Genomic DNA, 16,387 nt, shown 5'->3' with positions numbered 1-16,387 from the left:
TTGTTTACCCTTCCACCTATATAACACCTTATGCCTCGTTTACCATTGCCTTCCCTATTTGGTTGTTCACCCTGTAATCTTTTATGCTTTATATAACACGCTTTCAACTATTGATATCCTCCACAATTTTACCCAACCCCCCTTGTCATCACTCCCTCTCTATACTCACCAATTGTTATATCACCTCCTTTTGTATATGGCAACCTGGGTTACCTCAATTCCGATATACACTTACCCTTACTATCCTGTTATCTTGTTAGCTCCCCCAGGCTGCCGTGGGAGATCATTCGTTGGTGTTGGGGCCTTGCGCCTGGGGCCTGCTGGGACCTGGGTAAGCAGATTCGCTCTCTCCCCCCTCCCCCTCCCTTATTTTCGTTACCTATTTGTATAATTTGATGCTGGAATAATATTTGTATGATAATGTACCTCTATAAATCTTGTATATTTTTAATTGTCAGGTTCAGACTGTTTAGTCAGAAAAACTTATCTCCAGATAACCTCCTGATGAAGCGGATTGTGTCCGCGAAACTAGTCGAGGAATATGATATCTGAGATTTTGTGCTGTACTGTATACTATCGAATCCATTGGTGATATGCCTGTACTTTTATTAAATGTTCTTGTATTACCATGTCCTGTCCGTTGCATCAATAAATGAATTATAATTTTTATTACTGCTGTTATTTGTTCTTATGGTTACCCTTAATTACTGTACCGTAATAGTCCAATATGCCCCATTTTTGGTCGCCTGACTGGGGATCAGGCTTCCAACCGCCTTTTTGATATTGATTTCTGGATGATGGTACATATGCACCTTTGCCACCTTTATATTTTACTTTAGAGAGGCCTTTGCCCTAATTGTATACATTGGGTGGATAACACACCCGTCTTTTTGTCGAGTGGGACACCTGGGTAGGCTGTCTTAGTGGAAGGGCCACCAATGCCCCCCACCATGCGGACCCCATCTGTTCCACCCCTCAATTTTAATCTACCCCCACTGACACACAAATTTGTGTGTTGTTGGGGGGGCCTCTAGCATACGCAATTTTACCCCTTGATATTACTTTATGGCTAATTTTTAGCCCCGATGCAACCCTCCGAGACAGATGCCCAATAGGTCGGCCAGACACCCTTACCCTGGCTACCCGCCCTCTATCCACATGTTTTTACCCAATCATGTGGCATTGTCCTTGGCCCTCCTTATCTTATATGCATATCATGCAATTAGGTGTTATGGGTTCATGTCTCTGTGGGATTACTGCACCGGTATCTAGGGTATTACCATCCCTAGTTCACCTGAATAAAGTCTTTCAGTTTTTTCCAATTTTGTTTCTACCTTTTTCATGCTTTATTAACCCTATATTGTTGTTTTCACAATTTGTTCTACTGAGACCTCTGCTTCCCCAGTCCTGGTCCTGGCTTCTAGCGCCGGCGCGGGCCCCTCCCCCTGTGTTCTCCCGCGGCGGCCTGGTGAGGTTCCTGGTGGAGGGATCGGCCTCCTACACGGGACCGCCCCCTCCTCTTGCACCGGCCTTGGCTGGGACGGTGTCCCCTTGGCCTTGCGGCCGGTGCGCATGCGTGCGCGCGCGATCTCTTCGCGCGCGCGCCGTGTGGAACCTCTGACCCTGTGACGTCATGCGCTGGCGTCCCATTGACGTGCGGCGCAGCGTCGCAGGGTTGGGAGCTATTTATAGCGGGCTATGCCTGCTAGCCGGACGCTTCGGTCTGCTGCCCTTGGGTGCCTTTACCTCAACCAGCCTAGTACAAGTTTATGGTAAGTACCCACCCACCTTTCTACCTAAGTCCCATACCCCTGGGCACCAACATCATGTATCTCTAAACTACTGTATTTTACCTTGCAGCTGGCCTAGGCTTAGGTTTACATGCCTTGGTTTGTGTTTGCCCATCGCTTGCAGTCCTCATTATTACCCTCTTTTTTACCTTATTATGGAACCAGTCCCTGGCAGGGTGTCCCCTTTGGGAACCCTTCCATGCTTTGACTATTATCAGGTACTTTTTGCCCCCTATTCACCCATATGTTCACATTGTTGCATCCCCCCCCCTTCTCACTCTCCCCTCCCCCCCTCTTACCTCCATCCCACCCTCTGCCTTCCCTCCCCCTCTTCCCCCCCCCCCCCTTCCCCCCCTCCCTTTCCCCCCTCCCTTTCCCCTTTTCTTCCCCCCTCCACCCTTTCATCCCTTTTCCCCCCGCCTCCTCTCCTTTCCCCCCTCTTCCTCTTTCCTTCCCTTTCCCCTCCCCCCCCCCCCCCCCCCACTCCCTTCCAATCCCCAACTACCCTTCCTCCCCACTCCCCTATCCCCCTCTCCACCCCCACTCCCCTCCCTTTCCACGGCCCCATTTCCTCCCTTGTTTACCCTTCCACCTATATAACACCTTATGCCTCGTTTACCATTGCCTTCCCTATTTGGTTGTTCACCCTGTAATCTTTTATGCTTTATATAACACGCTTTCAACTATTGATATCCTCCACAATTTTACCCAACCCCCCTTGTCATCACTCCCTCTCTATACTCACCAATTGTTATATCACCTCCTTTTGTATATGGCAACCTGGGTTACCTCAATTCCGATATACACTTACCCTTACTATCCTGTTATCTTGTTAGCTCCCCCAGGCTGCCGTGGGAGATCATTCGTTGGTGTTGGGGCCTTGCGCCTGGGGCCTGCTGGGACCTGGGTAAGCAGATTCGCTCTCTCCCCCCTCCCCCTCCCTTATTTTCGTTACCTATTTGTATAATTTGATGCTGGAATAATATTTGTATGATAATGTACCTCTATAAATCTTGTATATTTTTAATTGTCAGGTTCAGACTGTTTAGTCAGAAAAACTTATCTCCAGATAACCTCCTGATGAAGCGGATTGTGTCCGCGAAACTAGTCGAGGAATATGATATCTGAGATTTTGTGCTGTACTGTATACTATCGAATCCATTGGTGATATGCCTGTACTTTTATTAAATGTTCTTGTATTACCATGTCCTGTCCGTTGCATCAATAAATGAATTATAATTTTTATTAATGCTGTTATTTGTTCTTATGGTTACCCTTAATTACTGTACCGTAATAGTCCAATATGCCCCATTTTTGGTCGCCTGACTGGGGATCAGGCTTCCAACCGCCTTTCCAAACTCTAGGCAATTTATTAACCCTTGGAGAGGCGCTGTGTCCAACATTGCAAGGGTTAGGAGATGTATAATGTATTAATGAAACAAGATGTATAAAAATTAAATAAAAAGCTCAAGCAGCTTCATCAGAAGAAACCTGATGAAGCTGCTTGGGCAGCGAAATGTGTAGAGATTTCCGGTGGGCCTTCAGAAATCCAATAAAGCCCAACTCCGGGCAATACTTTTTTTTAACCCTTGACGTAGGGCTGTATCTAAATTGCAAGAGTTAGAAGATGTAATCTGAATTAATGAAACAAGATGCATGAAGAAATGCAGTCCAGAGGCTGTTTCATCAGAGGCAGGAACCTGATAAAGCTGCTTGGACAGTGCAGTGAAATGCGTAGAGATTTTGGGTGGGCCTTCAGGTAAATCAATTTTTAACCCTTGTATTAGGGCTGTGCCCACATTGCAAGGGTTAGAAGATGTACAATTAATAAAACAAGATGTATAAAGAAATAAATGCTCAAGCAGCTTCATCAGGGGCAGGAACCCCATCAAGCAGCTTCATCAGGGGCAGGAACCCCATCAAGCAGCTTCATCAGGGGCAGGAACCCCATCAAGCAGCTTCATCAGGGGCAGGAACCCCATCAAGCAGCTTCATCAGGGGCAGGAACCCCATCAAGCAGCTTCATCAGGGGCAGGAACCCCATCAAGCAGCTTCATCAGGGGCAGGAACCCCATCAAGCAGCTTCATCAGGGAGAGGAACCCCATCAAGCAGCTTCATCAGGGAGAGGAACCCCATCAAGCAGCTTCATCAGGGAGAGGAACCTGATCAAGCTGCTAGGACAGCGAAACGCATAGAGATTTTGGGTGGGCCTTCTCCAGACAAATTATTTTTTAACCCTTGCAGTGGGGCTGTGCACATATTACAAGGGTTAATTGCTCGGTTTTTTTCTAAGGGAGAAAAGAGAAACATTTTCTTAGCTCCTCCCCTGCAGCCCCGTACTCCACCTATCTAGGCTCTTGACGTCATCAAGACCAGAGCAGAGTCCATAGTTTTGCTCTGAATGTGAGGACACCAAGGGACAGTCCACCTCCAAGATTATAAGGGAGTGCTGCTTGCTGTGGGAGCGGAGGTTCAGGAAAGTAAAACTATTTCTCCTCTCCAAGACGAAATAAATGAACCCTTGCAATGCAAGCGTAGCCCCGGTGCAAGGTATACTTTGCCTTGAGTTTGGCCTTTAGCAAACGTGTATCACTACCAAAGACATAAAAACTAGTATAGAAGAAAAAAAAAAAAAAAAAAAAAAAAACATAAGCAGCCATGGCATACCTTATGACAGTGGACTCAAACTGGAGGCCCTCCAGATGTTGTGAAACTACAAGTCCCATCATGCCTCTTTGCCTGTGGGAGTCAGGCTTGTAACGGTCAGCCTTGCAATGCCTCATGGGACTTGTAGTTTTGCAACAGCTGGAGGGCAGCCAGTTTGAGACCCCTCGCCTTATGGCAAGGGGGAGGTTTGTCTAGGCCAGGGGTGGGCAACCTGAGGCCCTTCCAGCTGTTGCGGAACTACATTTCCCATGAGGCATTGCAAGACTGACAGTTAAAAATCATTACTCCCAGAGGCAGAAGCACAATTGCACTTTTAGTCCGGCAACAGCTGGAGGTTGCCCACCCCTGGTCTAGTTCTACGCAAATATGGACCCTCAGATAGTAAGAAAAAATGTCAGGGGCTCATACGGCACTCATGAAGGGGTTTGGTAATCAAAAGCCCCCCTCCCCCCCCCATTACTGTTCTGCACACAGGGTTAAAATCCAAGCTTGCTCTCAGCAACCGAGAACGCATCACGCCTCAACAAAAACACGCAGCAGGCGAGGTGGATCTGCTCGGTAATTGTCATTCAGTGTGAATTAAGCAGAGATCAATTCCATCCAGTGTTTTCACAGCAAAACAGGGAGCTTGTTATTTTCCAGGCACCCGCTTACATCGATGCGTCTTCCATTCCACAGATTGTACGCTGAAGAAAGCGAGATAAGGGCCAGACCAACATGGCAAACGCTCCTCGGGATTACTCACCGTTCTATTTGTACCGTGCGCCAAAAATCGCACGTAAACCATCACAGCTGCTGCGTGCAATATGGCGCAATATCAAGACGGCAGAAGCAATTGTGTATAAGTTACATATCACACATTTAAAAAGGGATCACGTCAAATCTGCTGCAGACAAAGCATCTAGGAGGCGATAGCTTATACTTTCGAATAGGGTTGCACCAATACCGTTTCTTTTTTTCATCTATCGTATATACTCGAGTATAAGCCGAGTTTTTCAGCACTTTTTTTTGTGCTGAAATTACCCCCCTCGGCTTATACTTGAGTCAAGCACTTTTCTGCAGCAAAGAATGACATTTTCCGAACCGAGTTTGGGGTCAACAATGCCCATTTGCAGCCTCACTGTGCCCATTTGCAGTCATAGGTCCCCCGAACTTCAAACTTGGTAGTTAAGGGTTCCTAGATGCCCCCCTAGCTGCAGCCAAAATGTGGGGTCTCTGAACCCAAAGGGTCCCGAAATGACATTGCTGCAGATGGACACAGTTGACCGAATTTGGGGCCCCGTGTCTCGGGGCCACTTGATGCTAGGAACCCCAAATTTGGTGTGCAAACCCAGTGTAACTAGCACTACAACATATCCAAAGCTGGGGTTCCTAGCACCAAGTGACCCCGAGATACGGGGCCCCAAATTCGGTTCAGAAAATGTCAAGCACTTTTCTGCAGCAGAGAAGGACATTTTCCGAACCGATTTTGGGGCCCCGTATCTCGGGGTCACTTGATGCTAGGAACCCCAGCTTTGGATATGTTGTAGTGCTTGTTACATTAGGTTTGCACACCAAATTTGGGGTTCCTAGCATCAAGTGGCCCCGAGACACGGGGCCCCAAAGTCAGTCAACGATGTCCATCTGCAGCAATGTCATTTCGGGACCCTTTGGGTCCAGAGACCCCACATTTTGGCTGCAGCTAGGGGGGGCATCTAGGAACCCTTAACTACCGAGTTTGAAGTTCGGGGGACCTATGGCTGCAAATGGGCACAGTGAGGCTGCAAATGGGCACAGTGAGGCTGCAAATGGGCATTGTTGACCCTCTTTTCCACTTACAGTAGCTGCACATTTCTCACCCTAGGCTTATACTCAAGTCAATAAATTTTCCCAGTTTTTTGTGGTAAAATTAGGTGGGTCGGCTTATATTCGGGTCGACTTATACTCGAGTATATACAGTATTTTTTTTTGCATTGACGAAAATCGCAACGCAAAGTATCGGTACTCTGTATGAGCGAGTACTTGACCAAAATTCGCTGATACCGAGTATCGATACTTTGTGGTGCGATTTGCGTCAATACAAAAAAAAAATTAAGAAATTGGCGCAAACTGCGCTGCAAAGTATCGCATGTGATTTGAACAGGAATGCAGTGTGATTCCTGCCCGAATCGCATGCTATTTGCCCCAACGCTCCTGTGTATAGAAAAGGAAAGGAATCACACCGCAATCCTGTTCAAATTACATGCGATTCTTTGCGGTGCGATTTGCGCCAATTTAAATTTTTTTTTTTTTTTTTTTGTATTGACGCAAATCGCACCGCAATTTTATTAAAAATGGTAGAACTCACATTAAAGCGGAACTTAAGTCATTTTTTCATCTTTCCATCTATTAAATGATTATTAAAAAATTATGGTACGTCAATTTACGGAGCGCTTTACATATAAATTGTACATTCACATCAGTCCCTACCCTCAAGGAGCTTACAATCTAAGGTCCCTAATTCACATTCATACATACTAGGGACAATTTAGACAGGATCCAATTAACCTACCAGCATGTCTTTAGAGTGTGGGAGGAAACCGGAGTACCCGGAGGAAACCCACGCAGGCACAGGGAGAACATGCAAACTCCAGGCAGGTAGTGCTGTGGTTGGGATTTGAACCAACGACCATTTTTACTGCTAGGCAAGAGTGCTATCCACTACACCACTGTGCCGCCCCAAATCTTCTGCCATTTTTTTTTCTGCCGGTAAATACCTTATACAGCCCACTTCCTCTTTCTTGTCTGGTCATTAGCCTAGGCTTATGACATCATGCACAGCTCTCTCTCTCGCAAGAGTCTGCCAGGCAAATGAGTCATAAGAGGGCCAATGAGAGCTGCAGGCCTGCAGAGCTGGAGGTGTACCTCTGTGTAAATCCAGGAAGTGAACAAGCAGCAGCTTCAGCTGCCCACAGTTAAAATGGCTGCAGCCAGACTCCAGTGGAGGGAGATTTCTGCAGCATATTTGGCAAGTACAGAGTCACAGTATATAGAAAATAATCTGCAAAGTGGTTGGAGGGAAGCTTCAGGATGGCAAAGATGTTTGAATTACAAATTATGTGAGCAGACTGCAGTTCCTCTTTAAGCACATACCTGCGCCTAATGCAAAATTTAAATAGATGTCCCGGTCCCGCCGACGATAGCAAATCCCAGTCGCTAGAGATGCTCACAGGGCCATGTTCTGGAACCCCCATGGGTATAGGGCAGAAGTGATGACAGCTTGGAGGGTGGACGGCTTCTACATCTCCACCAGCCTTGTGAGCACCTCCAGGGGCCGCGATTTGCCATCATCGGCGGGCCGGGACACCCATGCAGATTTTTGCATTTAGCCAGATATGTAATGCGAGTTCTAACATTTTTAATAAACTGCCCACTAGATGGCGCTTCTCCCTTGCTATATATACACACACACACACACACACACACACACACACACACACACACACACACGAGCGGTGGGGGGAAAATGCATGCAATTCATTTCTATGCAGGGCGATATGATTCATTCTGTATTGACACAAATCGCACTGCAAAGTATTGGTTTCCGTATCAGGAGCATTTAGGCGAGTACCGATACTAGGCCAAATGCTTGCTATCAGCACCGATACTGGTATTCCTACTTTTGAAAATCCCTTTAGAGCATCCAGGGATCACAAGATCCAAAAGAAGAAAAAAAAAAAAAAAAAATGGATATTTGCAATCTGCTGACTTGTTTTAGTAATTGCTTGGTCTGGGGCAGTCATCCTAATTCTAAACCCACTACAAAAAAAAAGTCACCCATTGCCCTGCAACAAGTGAATAAAAGTCCGGGCTCCCAAATCTTCATGCTTCCAGGTTGGTGGCTCATCCAAGGTCGGGGTGACTACCCTGGGACATGATCTCCAAAAATCAGCAACTAAAGCCTGTGTGGAGCTCAGGACTCACCTGTGCCATCATGGCTGTACACAAGACAGGTGATGTTGGCTTTTGCCTCGCTCGTTACCTGAAACACAAAAAACACTCAGATGTCACCACAATGCCAAAAAAATTAAAAAAAGAAAGAAGAAAGAAGAAGAAAGAAGGGGAAAGAAAGAAGAAAGAAAAAAAGAAAGAAGAAAGAAAAAAAGAAAGAAGAAAGAAAAAAAGAAAGAAGAAAGAAAAAAAGAAAGAAGAAAGAAAAAAAGAAAGAAGAAAGAAAAAAAAGAAAGAAGAAAGAAAGAAAAAAAGAAAGAAGAAAGAAAGAAAAAAAGAAAGAAGAAAGAAAGAAAAAAAGAAAGAAGAAAGAAAGAAAAAAAGAAAGAAGAAAGAAAGAAAAAAAGAAAGAAGAAGAAAGAAGAAGGAAGAAAGAAGACCCTTCATTTTTTTTTTTCCCAGCAAAAGCCAGACTCCATTTTTCCTTCTCCAGATGCACTATGGGGAGAATGAAAAATCAGAATCCGATTGGCTGATGTGGACAATGCAGTCTTCCATTAGGCTCCTATAAAGCCAGGAGGTACTCTTACTAGAGGACTATGGGGGATTTTTGCCCTCCTAAAAATGATGGTCGGCAGCCTGTGCATGGCTTTAATATTTCCTGAGCCACTAAAACCAAATTTTAGTTGAACCGCCTTAGCCCCCGGGCCAATTCTGACATTTCTGTCATACAGGCAAAAATCAGCGTTTGCTAGAAAATTAACTTAGAACCCCCAAACATATATTTTGAAAGCAGAGACCCTGGAGAATAAAATGGTGGTTGTTACAATCTTTTTAATGTCACACGATATTTGCGCAGCCTTTTTAAAATGCTATTTTTTTTTTGTTAGAAGAAATACACTTAAATGAATTTTAGTGAACACAAAACATGTAACCACTACAGCTCTGGAAGATTAACCCCCTTTCATGACCAGGCCATTTTTTGCAATTCAGCACTGCTAATAAACATATATAATTTTTTTTTTTTTTTTTTTTTTTTTTTTACACAAAATAGACCTTTCTTTTGGTGGTATTTGGTCACAGCTGGGCATATATATATATATATATATATATATATATATATATATATATATATATTTATGGTACTTATATAGCCCCGTCAATTTACGCAGCGCTTTACATATACATTACACATTCACATCAGTCCCTACACCCTCAAGGGGCTTACAATCTAAGGTCCCTAACTCACATTCATACATACTAGGGACAATTTAGACAGGATCCAATTAACCTACAAGCATGTCTTATAAAGTTTCTTTATAAATTGTGTCCAAAATATATTCAGCTACATGTTTTTGATTTAAAATCCCAATAAGTGTAGTGTATATTAATTGTTTTGCATGATATAAATATATATAAAAAATATAATAATATATTAATATATATATATATATAAAAATATTATAATATATATATAAAAAATATTATAATATATATATAAAAAATATTATAATATATATATAAAAAATATTATAATATATATATATATATATATATATATATATATATATATATATATATATATATATATATATATATATTATAATATATTATAATATTTTTTATATATATAATATTTTTTATATATATATTATAATATATTATATTTTTTTATATATATATTATAATAATATATTATTATATTTTTTATATAGATTTATATCATGCAAAACAATTAATATACACTACACTTATTGGGATTTTAAATCAAAAACATACACTAATGGTGGTGATCAACAAGACTTATAGTGAGGCAGGCAGTCTGACACCAACGCTGGGGGGGGGGTAACTGACTAAATGCCACTGACATCACCAGTGACACCAATACAGCGATCAGTGCCAATAAACACTGTCACTGTACTAATAGCACTGGCTGGGAAGGGGTTAACATCTGGGGCAAAGGGTTAAACGCGTGCTTAAGTGTTTACTACGAGGTTCCCTTACTAATGGATGTGCTAGGTTTTTATGCCCCGCTTTGCGGGGAAACAAAGACCGGCACATCGCCGCTGTCAGAAAAAAAGCTGTGTGTCGTTTACATACACAAGGTTCTCTCCTGTTACTCACTCCAATGATTGGCGCGTCCCAGACATAAATCACTGGCCGGGAATCGGTGATCGGTATGTGCTGGAGCCAGTTACAACACAACCGGGTGGGCGGGCATACAGGCCTCCTACCTGGGCATGCCAAATAATGTAACTATACATGATTCTGCGCAGCTGGTCCGCACTGTAGCAGTAAAACTACAGTGAGCAGTAAGCAAGTGTTAAAAATAATCGTATAATCGATGCATTGAGATTCAGCATCAACGCAGAGAACGGCTGAATCGTGATTGCATCAATGACGTTATCCTGGTTCATCCCTGTCAGAGTCCTCCCCGCTTTCCTCCTCTCTACCTGTATGTGTGCATCACACAGAGCCACGGTCTCGGGCTGCGACATGGAGCTTGGATCGGTAATGCCTGGGCGGCTGCAGTCTACAAAGTCCCGCCTCCTAGACCGGCTCTCATTATAGGGCGGCACACTGATCCAATGCCAGGAAATTTAATTAATGCGACATGCATCACAGGAGCCGATCCAGGAGGCGGAACTTTGTTGACAGCGGCCGCCTGCATTTCAGATTCAAGCTACGCGTCACGGCAGGAGATCCCCACTCTGTTTGATCTAGCCCTGGTGAGGCTGCGCTTGATGGGTCCATAGAAGGCTACACTGATGGGTTTTTGATGAAAACCATGGCCAATAATTGTGATGATCAAACTGTTGACAGGATAATGGTTATCTAATCGAATCGTGAGATCAGTGAAGATGCACAACTCTAGTACCTATATACCCAATTTTTTGGTAAAATATAAAAGATGATGTTAGAAATGACAGGCGCATGTTAACATTTTTTTAAATTTTATTAACTTTTTTTTTTTTGAAGGTTGAGCTTTACTGCTATCACAAGGGATGAACATCCCCTGTGATAGCATAGGTAATGACAGGTCCTCTTAATGGAGAGATCAGGGATCTATTAGACCCCATATCTCTCCTCTGCCCTCCAAAGCCATCTGATCAAACTGACACGCTGGTCATGGCTTGTAAACAAACATACCGGAAGTGACTGAAGCCTCATCACTTCAGGTTTCTGATATCACAGAATAGGGGTGGGAACTTCCGTTCCTTGCACTCTTTACAGAGCATGTGACCCAACCGGTCGCATTGGTACCGGGCTCCCCGATGGAAAGGGAGAGGTAAAAAAATGGGGGCACCCCCATCCATCACCTGCAAAAGCGATTGAGCGGTTGTACAGCCGCTCGGATCACTTATACAAAAAATACATTTTTCAGCAGAAGAGAACAGTACCATACTAAATCTTTTTCTTCACACTCACCAAGTGATGAGGGCAAAACTTTTTCAGGACTCCATTATTCTCGTTCTCATTGATTCTCCGCTGGTCATAAATCCTGAAGAAAAAAAAAAAGGGCTTGTGTCAGGTATGCATTAGTTTTTGTTTTTTTTTCCTTCTTAACCTGTAGTCACCAGATTGCAGGTAGTTATCAGTTCGCTAGATTTCGAATAGGACCAACAATTTTACATACACGATATTACCAAAAGTATTGGGACGCCTGCTTTTACACTCATGAACTTTAATGGCACCCCAGTCTTTGTCCGTAGGGTTCAATATTGAGTTGGCCCACACTTTGCAGCTGTAACAGCTTCAACTCTTCTGGGAAGGCTGTCCACAAGGTTTAGAAGTGTGTCTATGGGAATGTTTGACCATTCTTCCAGAAGCGCATTTGTGAGGTCAGGCACTGATGTTGGCCGAGAAGGTCTGGCTCGCAGTCTCCGCTCTAATTCATCCCAAAGGTGTTCTATCGGGTTGAGGTCAGGACTCTGTGCAGGCCAGTCAAGTTCCTCCACGTCTTTATGGACCTTGCGGCAAAGGGTGGGCCAACTTAATATCGAACCCTACAGACGAAGACTGGGAAGCAATTACAGTTCATGTGCGTGTAAAGGCAGGCGTCCCAATACTTTTGGTAATATACTGTATATCAAAATGCTTTTAGTAGTACATACTGGGTTTAGTAGTTTTTTTTTTTTTATTGCAATTTTGGAAGCATTTAACAAGTTGTATTTATTGCCATTTCCTACTGATGAGTATTATAAAATAGTGGGTGTCGTTGCCCATTTTTATTATGTTACAGTGCCCCATAGGTAAAGGAGGAGCTTTTCTATTGACGTGACTTTTATATGGTTTCTACATACCATGAGCGCTATTCACCGACACAAAGATGACATCTTTGATGACAAAACGAGCAGGGTGGAGCCAAGCACTGACGTCATCGTGCATGCTCGGTTAAGCGGTGCTTGTGTTTTTTTTTTTGCTTATCTTTCCTTCAGTGTTTGTACGTATCAATCACTCACACACCGCTGGCAACAAAACTGAGTACACCCCTAAGTGAAAATGTCCAAATTGGGCCCAAAGTGTCAATATTTTGTGTGGCCACCATTATTTTCCAGCACTGCCTTAACCCTCTTGGGCATGGAGTTCACCAGAGCTTCACAGGTTGCCACTGGAGTCCTCGTCCACTCCTCCATGACGACATCACGGAGCTGGTGGATGTTGGAGACCTTGCACTCCTCCACCTTCCGTTTGAGGATGCCCCACAGATGCTCAATAGGGTTTAGGTCTGGAGACATGCTTGGCCAGTCCATCACCTTTACCCTCAGCTTCTTTATCAAGGCAGTGGTCATCTTGGAGGTGTGTTTGAGGTCATTATCATGTTGGAATACTGCCCTGCGGCCCAGTCTCTGAAGGGAGGAGATCATGCTCTGCTTCAGTATGTCACAGTACATGTTGGCATTCATGGTTCCCTCAATGAACTGTAGCTCTCCAGTGCCGGCAGAACTCATGCAGCCCCAGACCATGACACTCCCACCACCATGCTTGACTGTAGACAAGACACACTTGTCTTTGTGCTCCTCACCTGGTTGCCACCACACACGCTGACCACCATCTGAACCAAATAAGTTTATCTTGGTCTCATCAGACCACAGGACATGGTTCCAGTAATCCATGTCCTTAGTCTTCTTGTCTTCAGCAAACTGTTTGCAGGATTTCTTGTGCATCATCTTTAGAAGAGGCTTCCTTCTGGGACGACAGCCATGCAGACCTATTTGATGCAGTGTGCGGCGTATGGTCTGAGCACTGACAGGGTGACCCCCCACCCCTTCAACCTCTGCAGCAATGCTGGCAGCACTCATATGTCTATTTCCCCAAAACGACCTCTGGATATGACGCTGAGCACGTGAACTCAACTTCTTTGGTGGACCATGGAGATGCCTGTTCTGAGTGGAACCTGTCCTGTTATACCACTATATGGTCTTGGCCACCGTGCTGCAGCTCAGTTTCAGGGTTTTGGCAATCTTCTTATAGACTAGGCCAGTGATGGCGAACCCTGGCACCTCAGATGTTTTGGAACTACATTTCCCATGATGCTCACCTACACTTCAGAGTGCATGGGCATCATGGGAAATATAGTTCCAAAACATCTGGGGTGCCAAGATTCACCATCACTGACCTAGGCTATCTTTATGTAGAGCAACGATTCTTTGTTTCAGATCCTCAGAGAGTTCTTTGCCATGAGGTGCCATGTTGAACTTCCAGTGACCAGTATGAGTGAGAGCGGCAACATCAAATTTAACACACCTGCTCCCCATTCACACCTGAGACCTTGTAACACTAAACGAGTCACATGACACTGGGGGAGGAAAAATGGCTAATTGGGCCCAATTTGGACATTTTCACTTAGGGGTGTACTCACTACTGTTGCCAGCGGTTTAGACATTAATGGCTGTGTGTTGAGTTATTTTGAGGGGACAACAAATTTACACTGTTATACAAGCTGTACACTCACTACTTTACATTGTAGACAAGTGTCATTTCTTCAGTGTTGTCACATGAAAGGATAGAAGAAAAGATTTACAAAAATGTGAGGGGTGTACTGACTTTTGTGAGATATTTTATATATATATATATATCTCTATCCAAGTGTGTGTGTGTGTGTGTGTATGTGTATATGTGTATATATATTTTAACGTGTGTGTATATGTATACACACACTATATTATGTGTGTATATATATCTCCATACACATTCATTTCCATGTATATAGCTGACCTGGAACGGAAATCTTAAAATTTGCGACCAAGAGATATGACACACCCATGTGAATCACCAGCAAGCATGAACATCTACAGACGTTCTGCACATCTGGGCCTGTCCCGGTAGGTTTACATAATCCAATAAATGAAGTTTCGGTGAGAACAAAGATCGGAGAACAAATATTAGGTTCTCAGTCTTCTTGGTCCCATATGCACTTCATTCATGAACAAGAGCAAGCCCTCACCTGACAAACTGGTCGCGGCCGCCCACTGCGAACTGGTACGTGTTAGCGGGATTGACATATATCGTGTACAGTCCAATCTTCTTGTCCTTCTCCTTGGTGACAACTAGTCGCCTGTGTGAGAATGCAAAGGAAAAAGAAGTGTTAAGACCCTGCGAGACGTCCCTTTGGTGTAATATTAGGAGGGGATATGTACTTACGATGCAGGCCGGTCTTGCCGAAGGTCAATGGTGAACACTACAGCGTCCTCACCGGCGGACAGGAAAGTACACTGGGAGTCTGGTTCTAGGGCGAGCTGAGGAGGAGGTGGCAAAATGACACAGATAAAGACCGGTGACAACTCCGCACAAATCATTCAACAAGATTAGTGAGATTCCGCAGCGTGTGATCACTATGTCAGCTATGATGCAGGCTTCAAAATGCAGATAAACACTGCCACCTTCAGGCCGCAGTACCACCTGTCTAATGCTGTAATTGTCAGGATACAATTACAACATTAAAAAAAAAAAAAAAAAAAAAATGTAACGTTACCACTTGAGTAGCAACCTGCGATACCCCTTCATTAGGCCATTTTTCACTTTATAATGACTGACAATTAAATATATATATTCATTCTTTTTTATTTTATTTTTTTTGGATGTTTTTTTGGATGGTATTAAATGGCTTTTTTTATTTCTTAATACATGAAAGGAAAAAGGGGTTCCATCAGCTGTCGGGTGCTGCCGCCGCCATTGCGGGTAAGGGTACCCGGCAGTGTAGCCTTACGACTTCACGCTGGGAACCCTACTGCACATGCGCAAGGCCCCGCTCCTACTGGCCAGGCAACAGGGAGAGGAGGAGGGAGCCCCATGGTGATGTCACGGCTGCGGCCCGGACTCCCGGAAGTGGGAACAGGATACCTGTCAAAGACCAAAAAAGGTGCCAATTGTGGCACCTAAGGGGGAGAGGAGACTAATAAGCGAAAGTTCCATTTTTGGGTGGCACTCCGCTTTAAATGTTATTTTCCAAATTGTTAATAAAAGTTACATATCTTCGTCAACAACATTACTACTATTCACCTTATCTCTCACCTCCCCAAGCTCCCTCCTATGCCAGATGCTCCCCTTCCCCCTCATCCTCCTACCCCTCCTGGGCTCCTATGGTTTCTTTACTTTGTTATAAAAAAAAAAAAAAAAAAATGCAAATAAACACACCCAGACAGTAAAAACACCCCCAAACCCCCTTTTATGGACAGTAGACATCCCAAGATGATCCAATTTTTGCCACAATTTCTGGAAAGGAACATGGTATTGGGGGTGTTGTGCAGGTCATACAGAGGGAGGAGGTGGTGGTGAATGTGTTAAAGTACAGGTCACTTAACTTGGCCATAGACAGATCAAAACTTGTCCAGTTGAGCAGGAACCATCCAAATTTTGATCCATCTATGGACAGGCTGGTTGTACTGAAATGCCACCGGGAGTGAGCACTGTATTCTGAATATGGAGAAACCTCCCGCTGTCAGAATACAACAGAGCAATGGGAGGGATCCCCCCCCCCCCCCATCAACACTGAGTCTGCTGATAGGGGGAATCAAGC

At 44.1% G+C, this 16,387-nt stretch overlaps 1 protein-coding gene across 1 annotated transcript in view; it reads right to left on the bottom strand.

Annotated features, from left to right (window-relative positions):
• Positions 1 to 16,387, bottom strand: part of DCAF8 (DDB1 and CUL4 associated factor 8) — a 67,109-nt gene that overhangs the window by 29,764 nt on the left and 20,958 nt on the right. The window contains exons 5-8 of the mRNA XM_073609545.1: positions 15,013 to 15,107; positions 14,816 to 14,926; positions 11,797 to 11,869; positions 8,401 to 8,458 (exon numbers count right to left, since the gene is read on the bottom strand). Coding sequence (XP_073465646.1) covers positions 8,401 to 8,458; positions 11,797 to 11,869; positions 14,816 to 14,926; positions 15,013 to 15,107 — 337 coding nt within the window. The remainder of the gene's footprint in view (positions 1 to 8,400; positions 8,459 to 11,796; positions 11,870 to 14,815; positions 14,927 to 15,012; positions 15,108 to 16,387) is intronic.

The sequence above is a fragment of the Aquarana catesbeiana genome, linkage group LG13 (genome assembly GCF_042186555.1).
Source record: "Aquarana catesbeiana isolate 2022-GZ linkage group LG13, ASM4218655v1, whole genome shotgun sequence".
Taxonomy (NCBI): Eukaryota; Metazoa; Chordata; class Amphibia; order Anura; family Ranidae; genus Aquarana; species Aquarana catesbeiana.
The sequence above is the reverse complement of the archived record's forward strand: the minus strand, read 5'-3'. Positions and strand labels throughout refer to the sequence as shown.